The sequence below is a fragment of the Danio rerio genome, chromosome 3 (genome assembly GCF_052040795.2).
Source record: "Danio rerio strain M-AB ecotype USA chromosome 3, GRCz13ab, whole genome shotgun sequence".
NCBI classification, from domain to species: domain Eukaryota; kingdom Metazoa; phylum Chordata; class Actinopteri; order Cypriniformes; family Danionidae; genus Danio; species Danio rerio.
The window spans coordinates 17,306,049-17,319,032 of NC_141023.1; the positions used below are offsets into that span (position 1 = coordinate 17,306,049).

Genomic DNA, 12,984 nt, shown 5'->3' on the forward strand with positions numbered 1-12,984 from the left:
ATACACACCATCTTTAAACAGACCCATGATCAGGAGAATGAGGGTACAGAAGAAGACGTTATGGTAACTTTAAATGATGAGAAGCTAGCATTAACCAGTAAGCAATGCTTTGAAAAATAAGTTAAATCTTTGTAGACTATAAATACATATGCACTATATATCATTTATTTAAATATGTGGGCAACAAATTATAGATTCATTTTATTTAAAAATTATTATATTATTCTTATTTTTTAAATTCAACTGTAGGGGTGCGGCCAGGTAGGGGGCCTTACAAGACAATGTGCCCAGGGGCCCCTGAGTTCTTAATTCGGGCCTGCTTCTAAGCAGTTAACAGATTTCTTTTTTAACAAGCACTGAATTGAAAATGTTTGGACCAAAACTAAAACTATAATTATTATGATTATTTACTAATTGTAAGAATGATTTATTATTTGATTAAATATTATACAAAATTAAATAATATATAAATATTAAATGTCACACAATATCTTGATCTTAAAAAGTGACCTAATAAATTAAGCACATTTTATTGAAAGTGAGTCTTTATTTTAGCAGTGTTGCCATGATAGCACAGCTGCGCTATTGCGAGCAGCAGGAACAAATATACTACTTAGACATGTCCTGTTCACATCATTTGTTTAGCCATGAAAATTAATCTATATGTTTCTCACAAGCTGTGGGACAAAACTATCGAATAAGGATGTCATTTGCAGATCTGCGGTTCAGATTTCACTGCTGGTCTGTGCTTTTTTAGCCCAGATACATTCTGCGTGTGGAAAGCCAGCAGTGTTTGCTCAGTTAGACGTCTGAAAGTATATCAATCGCTCATTAGTTTCCCACTGCTTGTGGTTCAGGGTACAACACTCTCCTCTCTCTGTCTTTCTGTTTCTCTGTTGGCTTGTCTGTCTGTTGTTTTATCTGACTCTCACTGTTGTGTCCGTTCATTTATTACAGTATCTGGTACAGTATAGTATTCTGTTTGAATAACTCCAGTCAACTCCATGTTTAACTAACATGGTCTATTAAAAAAGAAATTACTAGAAGTGTGTACTAGCGTTTTGAGGTGGTCATGGAAAGATCATCTGCTCACCAAAGCAGAATTTATTACATGAATTTTCAAAACTGTAAATAAAAGAGATGATGTATTTTATTTGACAAATAGTGCAAATGTAAAATGTCTATTTTATTGCTACATGTTGCTCCCATCAGGTGAAGTTTTTTTTTCCCTCTCCGCTGTCGCCACTGAACCTGCATGGTTCAGGATTGGTAGAGCTACGCATCGATGAATTTGCTCTTCAGTGTTTGAACTCTCAGTAATGATTAAATCACACTGAACTGAGCTAAACTGAACTGAACTGAACTTAAACACTAAAACCTGAACCACACTGTTCCAGTTACTATGACCATTTATGTGAAGCTGCTTTGACACAATCTACATTGTAAAAGCGCTATACAAATAAAGCTGAATTGAATTGAATTGAATTGTTTATTCGTGACTATTTGTTCAATTGAATTTTTAAGTGGAATACAGATGTAATGTAAAAAAAAACAATATTTTGAAAGATTATTGCAATGTAAAATAACTTTTGACCACAAAGTTAAAAAACAAACTATCAATAACTATCTACAATTTTACAGCTGGGGTGCTGGAAATAAACAGTAAAACAACGGCAGTTCAATTACAGAAATATACTGTAAATTAACGAACATTAAATGACAGAAATATACCAGAAATTTTATTTTAAGTACATTTTTGTAATTTAATGTCCATTTTTTTACAGTAATTCTTTGTAATTTAATGTCCGTTATTTTACTTTTTTTTTTCACAGCACCCCATCTACCAGAAACAAACCGTGAGATTACAGATTTTTTTACAGTCTATTTTTCAAACTAGATTCCTATAATGTATTTTTATTTCCTATAATCTAGTTCCTTCATGTATGTCTTTGATTTTAAAACTGCATTTTCAAGTCATTACTTTAGTCTTTGTTGTCACATGATCCTTCCGGAATAATATGCAGATTTTTTTTTAATTATTATTATATTATTATTATTAATAGTGAAAAAAAACTTGTTCTAAATCATATGTTTTGGGAAAACATAAACTTTTTTGATGAATAAATTGTAAATAAAAATACATTTTTGTAATAAAAAATATATTTACTTTTTATTAAGTATACTTATAATTCACACGGTCACCATTTTAAAAAAAGAAAGCGAGACTGCAGGTACTACAAACCTCCAGCTTGTTGCAGTGATGTGGTGTAAACATCACTTTAATGTCATTCAGTAAATTTAAACACTAAAAAGTATTTTAGGCATCAAACAAAATCACAATCGCTTTAAGAGTAATATGCATAAATGTCCTCCTAGGCTTCAGTTCATGACACCAGGCAAACACCGTGGGGACACTTCCCTGCTAAAACAATGCAGTCCTTTGTTGCACACCATCGTGTTGTCTGTAATAGTGATCTCCTGGTACTGAAATTAAAAAAAAAAACAATATCCTGCTAACATTGAAGTGCCGTTGAGCGCATTATTAAACGCAACTGATTTGCCATAGTATTCACCAGCGCTCAACAGAAATGACTGTGATTGGCCGTGAAGTTCATCAGTTTGCCGCTTTTCACTGAGTGCAAACACAAAAACAGGGACACTGGAGTGTTTAAAAGCTATGTCTGCTCTTCTGCATTTGCACTCGGTCAACATCGGTATGCAGGGAACTGATTACCTTCATGGCCAATCACAGTCCTTTCTGTTTAGCAGAGGTGAATACTACAGTAAATCAGCAGTGTTTAAGAATGCGCTCAACAGTGCTTAAATGTTAGCAGGAAATTGACTTTTTTTCACATTTCAGTTCAAAAATTCAGTATCGTGACAAGTCTAATATAATTAAAGAATCAGTTCTTTAACTTGAGTTTGATGAATGGCATCTAAATCATGCATTTGGGAAAGAAAAAGTTAGCTAACTAGTGCCATTTCCCTTAACTTAGCTGAAAATGAGGCCTGATATCACTCGGTCACTCGGAAGGCGGTGAAACGTTCAATTTCTCACTTTCTCTTCTCTAATAAGATATACAGCCAGGTACACAGCAATTCTGTGTAACTTCAAGCGATACTTCCCGGTTTCTTCTCACCGCAGCCTCGATTTCGCTTTTAAAATGGCGGCTACGTGAAATCTGTCTGCTAATTTTACAGAATAACAACACCAAACTGAACAAACACACATTATGGAACCAGTGACAATCAATTTTTCTTTGGATCAGGACATTAAAATTCAGTAATATTTGTTTAATTCTGATTCCGTTTCGAATCTTGGCCATTTTATGCAAACATGCTCTAAATAGGTGCACATAAACGTATTAAATTTAAATGAAATTCCTTTAGAATGAAACAGAAATGACATTTCACTCTATTACGCCCCAAGTCTAGGGGAAAACAGCATGGGCATAATAAACAGAAAACAAATGTTGTGGGTGGTGGATTTCCCAAACAAAGCAGAAACGTAATGCAAAAGGTCACTTCGGTTGACAACCCAACTCGGACACTCAGTAATTGAATAGATTCAACTTGAATAGTAATTGAGTAATTGAATAGATTTTTTTATAGAAAATAGTAACTTTAAATAAGCATCTCTTGAGGGTGGACACAGGCCAGAATAACAAACAATGATCATTTAAATCAGTGGTTCTCAAATTGTGGTACGTGTACCTGGTATGCGGGCTTCCTTCTAGTGGTACACAGAGGAATCAAATAAATAATATGTACATGCAACATTTAAAAATTTATCAAAAGTAATTAGAAATGAAAATGATGACATATTGCCTATATTTATTTATGAGGTGCAAGCAACATGTCCAGGTTTTGATGAATAGGCTACTATGTTAATACTTTACATTTAAGTACAGGAGTTTTTCTTTTACTTTTTAAGAACAGTAGCATTTTTAATTACCGGTAACTTTTAAAAGCACATTTTAATTTAAATGTTGACATTTTATTTGACTGTTTGTTTGTTTGTTTATTTTTTTTGTTTAGTTTTAGCACAGTACAGTGTTAATGTTCAAACTGTTTATAATGTTTAAGTGGCTAACAATAATAAATATTCTTAATAATAGGAATTAATCTGCCTTGTTTTTGAACTGTGCAGAGCTGTAGCTGCTTCATCAGGCCTACTACACTACTGTATTTTAATACCGGTCATTATGGTAATACTTTGAGAGACAATTTTTTTCTGAGGTGATACTTGATGAAAAAAATGTTAGAACCGCAGATTTAAATGATCTAAATTACCTATAAATATTTAAAGAAAAATACAGGAAGTTTACTTTTCTCCCTAAACATAAACATAGCCAAAAGTAAAGGAATAAATTAAATAGGCAGGCCAATCCTACAAGCTCAAACTCTCAAAAAAGTTGAACGCATGAACAATGGTACAAGATTAAAAGTTGGTCGTCGGCCGTAGGGGTAAGGGAAATCCAGGAGCTCCACTCCCAGAAACCGTCACACGGAAAATGAGCTTCCCAAACCCTGCCGGAAGTTCCTTTTTATAGGCCTCCGCAACCAGCAGCCAATCAGAGCATGTAACGTTGGAATGAGAGCCTATGGAATAACAGAAAGAAAACACACATGCAATGCGCAACAAAATATAAATAAATAAACTTTAGTCATAACACACTCAAACACAAAACCATAAATTATACATTTAGAGAAATTGTGTGTGTGCGTGTGTGTTTTTGTGTGCTCGTGCGCATGTTAGCATCCTCCTCCTGATCTGTTGAGAGCAGACAGTGTCGTCCTCGTCCCGGATGAGGGTCATCTCATCTGCTAAGCACTTAAGAGGATTGGAGCGGGTTGATTACTCCCTCTGGGCCCACAGACTCATTTCTGCGCTGATATTAGCCTCCGATTCCCTTGATGAACTGACTGTCAGCTTTGCATCGCAACTTAAAAAAAAACTTTAACCAACTGCCAATCCATTTACAGTTTTAAATGACACTTCTGTGGTTTTTAAATAGCGTTTGTGTCGTTTTCAGAAATCAAATCAGTTTTTAAAGCGCGCAATAAGGGCTCTCAGCTCAGCGTGTCAACAGCTTACGATCGGTTTAATTACATGCTGAATTATTTCCAAATATTTCAGCAGAAATCTGTATTGTGGCTCTAGAACATTGCTAATGTTTAAAAATGCTCATGTTTTTAGAATAAAGTTTGTGTGAAATCATGTTTACCATGTTTATTTTGCTAGTGCACATAGATGTTCTTTAGGTGAACAATTAATTGGTGCTGTTAATCCACTGAAACTAAGCGTTTCTATAGGTAACCTTTAACCAAACATGTAAACCAAAGTCTAATCATTTGCTTCAGTGTTTGGAGTGGCGGTCCTTCCCTAATAATGTCAGTTTGACTGCTTCAGCCACAATATATTCTTAACCACGCCCCATTACCATTAAGGCCCCGTTTACACTAGTGCGTTTTAGTTTTAAAACGGCGTTTTAGAATGAAAACGATCCGCGTCCACACTCGCGTTTCACCCAGCGTTTCTGAACAGCTCTCCGTCCACACCAAAACGCTGAAAACGCACATCACGTGACCACACACACACACTCAGGCAAGCGCTGTAGCCAATCTACCCAGATGAGAGCTGTGCTAGTCGGACTTCTCATCAAGCATCTCCCGCTGGATCTAACCTCACTATATTTATTAAACGGAATATTTCTTTCATCTTGTTGTCTTTATTTAACGACATATTCATTGGACATTGGAATCTATTACTTGTTCTCAGGTAACGTGTTTTGGCTAAGCGCAAAGATAAGTTAATGATTAATGTAAGCACGTACATTCTGTATATTGACTGATCGCTTGCCTTTATTTCCTATAATGTATAAACTTATTGTATGTTATACTTTTATAATGGCCATTATCGATTAAAACTGATATTCAGCAAAGAGAGGGTGTGTTTCGTATTTTCACTGAAATTGAAAGGAGGCAGTTGTTGTAGGCTCCGTTTTGTTATAAATATGCACACAGTGAAGATGACGCTCATATTTGCAGCACGACGCCTCAACATTTCTGCTGTCTGTTTAGTTGTTAATATTAAAATGAAAATAGGCAGTTCCTTATATCATGTTTACATTTTATTGTTGAGAAAGTAAAACAACGTAGCCAGGGTGATGTGAATGAAGTTATAAAGTACACTGTTGCCTTTGAAGATTTACCCGTGTCCTCGGTATAGTCTGTTTTCCATATCAAACTGAGAAGAAGAGACTGCAGCCATGATCAAACTTGCGAAGTTTTAACTTACACGGAGAAGATGCAGGACTGAACTGTGCGTGTTAGGCTACTTAATATTCAGGAAAAGCCCCAATCAGAGAGGCGAATGTCTGCAGCCCCGCCTCCGTTTTCAAATGTCTCCGTTTTCCATCATCCACACTGAGACGGAGCAGCTGCGTTTCAGAATGAAAACGGCCTCTCCAGCGTTTTCGAAACGCTCCGTTGTGTTGTTTTTGGTGGCCTTGGTGGCAGTAGGTTATCTGCTAAATGCTAATCGGTTAGCATGGTATCTTTTAAATACAATGCCTACCCTATCGTTCAAAGCCACGCCTCCTGAAATCTTGAACGAGCGCATTAAAGATGATACAGACCCACTAGATCATGTCATTTGCCAGTTAGAAATCTTTATAGTCTTTATAATACTACAATTGCGAACGAAAAACTGCATTATATCTAGCACGTTTTCAGTTATGTAGTTAGGCTAGGTGGAATAGCGCTGTTTACTGATGTTTTGTTGTTAAACTAAATAAAAATCTACATTATCGATGCTGTAAAAGGCCCCTTATGAAACTGAAAATATTCACATCAGTCTTTCGCAGGAAGATTTCAGTGGCTGAACAACACTTCTATGCATATAGCCCATTCGTAAAACAACACAATCTACATAAGCTTTGCGTGACTAAAAGAGTTTAGATCCTTTACTTTAATCATTACTATTGACATGTTAAGAGACTTTCAACCAGCACAACAAAAAATGTTTCTGAAGGCAATCACCTACTACACCTTTAGTTTTAGTTTAGTCTTTTTGAGAGGCTAACAGTTTTGTTTTTATTCATTTTAGTCACGTTCATACTCTTCAGTCTAGTCAGGTTTTAGTCGACTAAAAGTCTGAGCATTTCAGTCTTATGTTAGTCAGAATCATTCATGACTATTTTCGTTTAGTTTTAATCAACAAAAACTGACGAAGACATTTCTGGTCGCCGAAAAGTTTCGTTTTAGTACGTTTTCTTTTCTACCTGATTGTAATGAAAGTTTTTCCAAGTGTCAATTCATTTTCTCTCATCGAGCTTTCTTAGCATGTGTGTGTTTGTTGTCATCTTCGAAATAATCTGTAAATAATTCTAAATAAAATAAAATCATATATAATGAGTGCGGTTAGAGGAAGTGATGTTGCCTGTGTCTGCACAGTTTGAGCTTATTCTAAAATAATAATAATAATATTGTGACTAAACAAAACAAAATAGCGTTATAAAGTTAAATTTCCTATCGTTTTAGTCAACGAAAATGAAGAGAAACTTTAGCATAGTTTTTGTTTTGTAAACCACAGTTATTGCATTATTGCAGTATACATTTAGTTATAGTCATCATGACCAGCATTTTTGTCACGTCTCCTCTCATTTTCGTCACGTGATAAAGGTTCGTTGACAGATTTTATTTATTCATAGTTTTTGTTTACGAAAGTAACACTACTCACAAAGTGTGATCTCATTCACTCAATAATTTTGCTTCGGTCCTTCCAGCCACAACCCAGTACTGGAAAACACCCATACCCTCTCACGTTCAAGCACACATGCATACACTACAGCCAATTTAGTTCATCCAATTCACCTATAGCGCATGTCTTTGGACTGTGATGGAGACTAACCATAACCCTAACTCCACACAGAAATGCCAACTGGCCCAACCAAGACTCGAAGCAGCAACCTTTTTTGCTGTGAGGCAACAGTGCTAACCACTGAGCCACCATGCCGCCACCAAGTGTTATCACATATAAGGTAATTTAGCATTCTTGCTGCCTGGTAAAACTCTTTTAAAACCCAATCCTGGGTCTTATTATCATGGTAGTATGAAGCAGAATAACACTGAAAGCCATTAAACAAAATGAGACGAAGCAATTGCTGATGAGTGACAACCGCATGAATGCAACAGCTTTTATTATGCCACAGTCCACAATTGATTTGAACATTCTTCAAAACTTTTAATAATGTGATAACGTAAGTATATAATTCAGCAAAATAAATAATAGCGTAGAGTGGTTTTGGATATTTCAATGAAAAAAAGTGTTAAAGTGGTGTCGAAATAATATACTAGCCAATATGTGTGTCTGAATACATAACAGTGCCAATCACTATCTCTCGCTCACAGACTACTTTGATCAATAGTGTAATTATAAAGTGTGTTTGGTCTGACACCTGCGATTGTAATTCAGGCCCTCTGCTGGGCATTCACTCTTATCATTCTCACACAGACTGTCTATTCTGTGTGTGTGCGTTCGTGCGTGCGTGCGTATGTGCGTGCATGTAACATTTAAACACACAGTATATGCATATGTTCAGTGTGTTATTTTGTGAATAAGTAGTTTTTTGGTTTTGTCTGTTCATTCAGCTTTGTTTTGTTGTCCAACAACACACCCAAATATTTATAATTTGTTACTAACTTAATTTGCTTCCACATTAATTAACATAAGATGAGTTTTGCTTTGTGCTCTCCCTCTCTAAAATCGATAACCATCTACTTAGTTTTAGGAATATTTAGGAGATATCATTACTTATGCAATGTACACAGAGCTAATAAAGTTATCATCTTCAAAAATCTGCACATTGTAACATGTTTACAAAAGTTAGCTTTTTTGGACCCTGAAAAAAATGTGTTTGTGTTGTTAATGAGTGGCCAAAATAGAGGAAACTTTCTATTTTATTTTAAAAATGTTTTCAAATAAATACATCACTCATTGTTATCACTCAAAAATACATAATGTTGTAGTCATAGATATTTACATTAGATGGCGTCTACGCTATTGTTGTCTAATGGAAGGAATGCGTCAATAGAGCCACAATTTTAGTACAGGGTAGCGCTCCTTTGAAATGAATGTGGAGGACTGGCCATCCAGATCCATAAATATACCCACATATATACACATATCTATGATCGGGAGTTTTTGTGGTGGTCAGTGTGCAAATATATATTTTTTATTACGAAAGTTATAATTTTACATCTGATTTCTACACTGATGCATAAGTGAGCGCATAGGCATTCCTAACAAAGAGCATGTGTTTGTGTGCATGGAGATGTATTATCCTCCTCCCCTGTTAAATTTAATCTAATCCGTGTCCTGAAACACAGCCCCTCTCCTGCTTTCACTTCTAAATGTAATGTAAGAAGCGATTCATTTGTGAAAGAATCTTCGTTATGAACGACTCGTTAACTTAGCCGACAATAATACAAGGCAACGCAGCATCTTGTTGTCATTTCATTTACATTGTTTGTTTTATTCAACAAAACTAGCAGAAGTCTAGAGTTTAGTGTGAGTTGGTGCTACTTTGCCATATGGTCAGTGCAGTAGGTGACTGTATTATCATCAGTATGTTAGCATAAAAGTTCGTAACATACAAAATCATAAAAAACTAAATCTTACCTATGAAATGTTAGGCCTATGTGCTTTGTTTTCTTTGTTTGCTTGTTACTACACCTGTACACAGCACTAAAGTCCAGCATCTTCACATTGACTTGGTCTTGTCTAGGTTGGTTGAATGACTTTTGTCCTGGGAGCACTGTACAAATGTGGCGGCAGTATTAACCCATACTCAGGGTCTGTATGCGATATCTAGTGTATATATATCTATGTGTTGTAGTTAGTAAATTCCCAAGTAGACACATAAAACAGAAACCTGCTGGACATCTGTTCGGTGAAACACTAGAATAGTGGTGTCTTGTGAATTGTGAAGCTTCATATAGTTTTGCAGATCTTTCACTCGCTCTGTTTCCACCTGTCGTTCTTTAGAATCAGGCCGAGGCTCATTATAAAGGCCATAAACATGCTCGCAAGCTGAAGGCATTGGAGGCTCAGAAGAACAAACAGCAGAGACGACAACAGGACAACTCCCACCACAACCGAGAGCGAGAGAAGGACAGAGAGAGAGATAAAGAAAGAGAGAGAGTGAAGGCCAGCGCTCCAGATCCACCACCAGCCCTGCTGGACGACACCGCCATCGAAGGAAGTAAGTGGACTTTTTTAAAAATTAGCAAACTGTACAAAAACTGCCTTGATGCATGATTAAAATGTATTACAGGATCCATTTAATGCATTGGATTTCTGTAATCCTCTTGGAAAATATGCAAGCAACCCAGGCTCATTAGAGATATGTGCCCAGGGCTACATTTTTGAGAACCAAGAAATTTATACCCTGGAAACGTCGTCTTGCACATTTTGTTTTCACAAATTCACTAGAAGACGCCATGTACATTTTTGACAATCTCAAATATGTTATGGGGCCATGTTTTCTCATACGTGCCATTTCTCTTGTAAATCCATCAAAGGTCTCTGTGTACATTTTCTGGATTAACGTCCTTCTTGTAAGCATCCATGAAAAAAGTCAGTTGGCTTTTTGCCATGCAAGCTCGATATCAACTGACCCACACAACCTCTTCCCTAAACCCAACCGAGAGGGTTTTCAAAAGCAAACTAGAAGAGAAAAGCCATCAGAAACATGTGTGCTTCTACCATGACATCACACTGCATTTTTGGGGTTTTGTTTTTTTCTGGTTTCAAGAACCAGAGCTTTGCCATACTCAAAGCCCCTGTCTGCTTAATTCCACCTCACAAATCTAGCAGCGTTTACAGTGAGCTACCAAGCAGACTATAGCATTTATTTTACACACAAAATGCAGGCAAATATACCCAGAAGCACATATTTCTTGGTTATCAAAAATGCATCCCTGAGCACGTTTTCATACAAATGTATCCGTGTTAAAAATGAGTGAAAACACTGTGTATTGAATTTAACATTATATTACATTGTTATACATTTATGAGAAAATTGTAACATTGTTATTAGTATTAGAGTTATTATTATTTTTATATACATTTAAAAATATTTTGGCCATCACAGTGGCGCAGCAGGTAGCACGAAGATTGCTGGTTCGAGTCTCGGTTGGGTCAGTTGGCATTTCTGTGTAAAGTTTGCATGTTCTTTTCGTTTTCACGTGGGTTTCCTCCAGGTGCTCCAGTTTCCCCCACAAGTCTAAAGACATGCTCTATAGGTGAATTGGGTAAGCTAAATTGGCCATGTATGTGTGTGAATGAGTGTGTATGGATGTTTTCCAGTGTTAGGTTGCAGCTGGAAAGGCATCCTCTACACAAAACATATGGTAGATAAATTGGCGGTTCATTCCGCTGTGGCGACCCTAGATTAATTAATGGACTAAGACAACAAGAAAATGAATAATGGATTAATGAATAAAAATATGTTCTTTTAGTTTATAAATTATATAAAGTATTTATGGTGGTTCATTCTGCTGTGGTTCGTTTGGGCAGATGTGAATGTAGCAATCGCACTCAAGTGCGCATCAAAAGCAGACCAAAAAAGCACACTGAGACCTCCCTTAAGAGGTTCGCTTTCAGACGAACCCTGGAGCAGTTCGTTTGTGGTGAGAACAGGATCCAAACTAGAACAGACCCAACCGCAAAAAGTACTGCACCTTTGTGAACTAATCCAGCTGTTGTAGTCCAATGCGCTGTGCATTATGGGATGTGGAGGAAAAAATATTTGTTGACAGCGCTTTACCAATGGTTTTAAACAGAGAGAGAGAGAGAGAAAGAGAGAGGGAAAAAACATTACCTGATGGATTGTTGGTAATATTTCCAGAAGATGACCATGTGGCCGTTTAGCTCAATTGAAGTGACTTGCAATGCGCCTTTGCCATTTGCAATGCATTAAAACAATGGTTCTCAAAGTGGGGGTCGGGACCCCCCGAGGGGTCGCAGGACAATGAAGGGGGGTCGCCTGGTGGTTTCCAAAAATCTATTTATTTTTATTAAACCAAAAGAAAGACCGTATTTTATCCATAACCTACTGAAGAGAAAAAATGGTTACTATATACTACTATATAGTTACTATAATAGCTTATAGTTACTAGTTCTATTGGATTGCTTCTTCTCAGGTAATTACATTATATTAAAGACACAGCAATAGCATCAGATGCAGCAGATTGATTTTATAACACCAGGTTAAACTGTCTGGCTTGTTTACAGCACTGACATACATACAAAAATAAAACAAAGAATAGACTTTGGTCGATTGGTATGTGCGCGCCATTGCATGTAAGGTTTATGTAATTATAACCACCTCCGAGGATATTGGGGGTCGCAAGTAACTGGCATTGTCACTTTGGGGATCGCGACTGAAAAGTTTGGGAGCCCCTGCATTAAAACATTGTTTTCTAGTTGCAGCTTCATTCTTGAAATGTATACTTCGTCTAAAGTGATGTAAACAAACTATATAGTATACAATGACAAGGGATACAATCAGCCAGCGCAGTCGTCCCTCCATAGTAAAAGTTGTCACAAAAATTGTCTGACAGTTTGTTTTCTTGCAGGAGTTACATTGGCATTTTTCTGCAAATTAATTCTGACCAATAAAAAAGCAGCTTAGGAAAAACATTCAATTACATCTGGCCATTGAGTGATGTGGATTTTGTCACATGACTGCATTTACTTTTCTTTTTTTTTCCAACTGGTTCGAACCAAAGCAATCATTGTAGTGTGAAAAAGAGCCAAAAACGGGCAAAAAAAAAAATGCTACAATATATCATTAGTTGCTCTTGGTCAGGACTACTGACATGCCATTAAACAAAAACAGATCATCATAATAGCTTGAATTGTTTGGCAAAAATGTAGGAGACATATTTCCACCGAGCATGGGTTGAACGTTAGCA

At 36.4% G+C, this 12,984-nt stretch overlaps 1 protein-coding gene across 16 annotated transcripts in view; it reads left to right on the forward strand.

Moving 5' to 3' along the window:
- The window catches only part of znf385c (zinc finger protein 385C), a 259,074-nt gene that overhangs the window by 216,498 nt on the left and 29,592 nt on the right, over positions 1 to 12,984 (forward strand). For all 16 annotated transcript variants that reach the window (XM_087244162.1, XM_087244165.1, XM_087244168.1 and 13 more), the window contains one exon: positions 10,052 to 10,268. In XM_087244162.1, the coding sequence (XP_087100288.1) occupies positions 10,052 to 10,268 (217 nt within the window). The remainder of the gene's footprint in view (positions 1 to 10,051; positions 10,269 to 12,984) is intronic.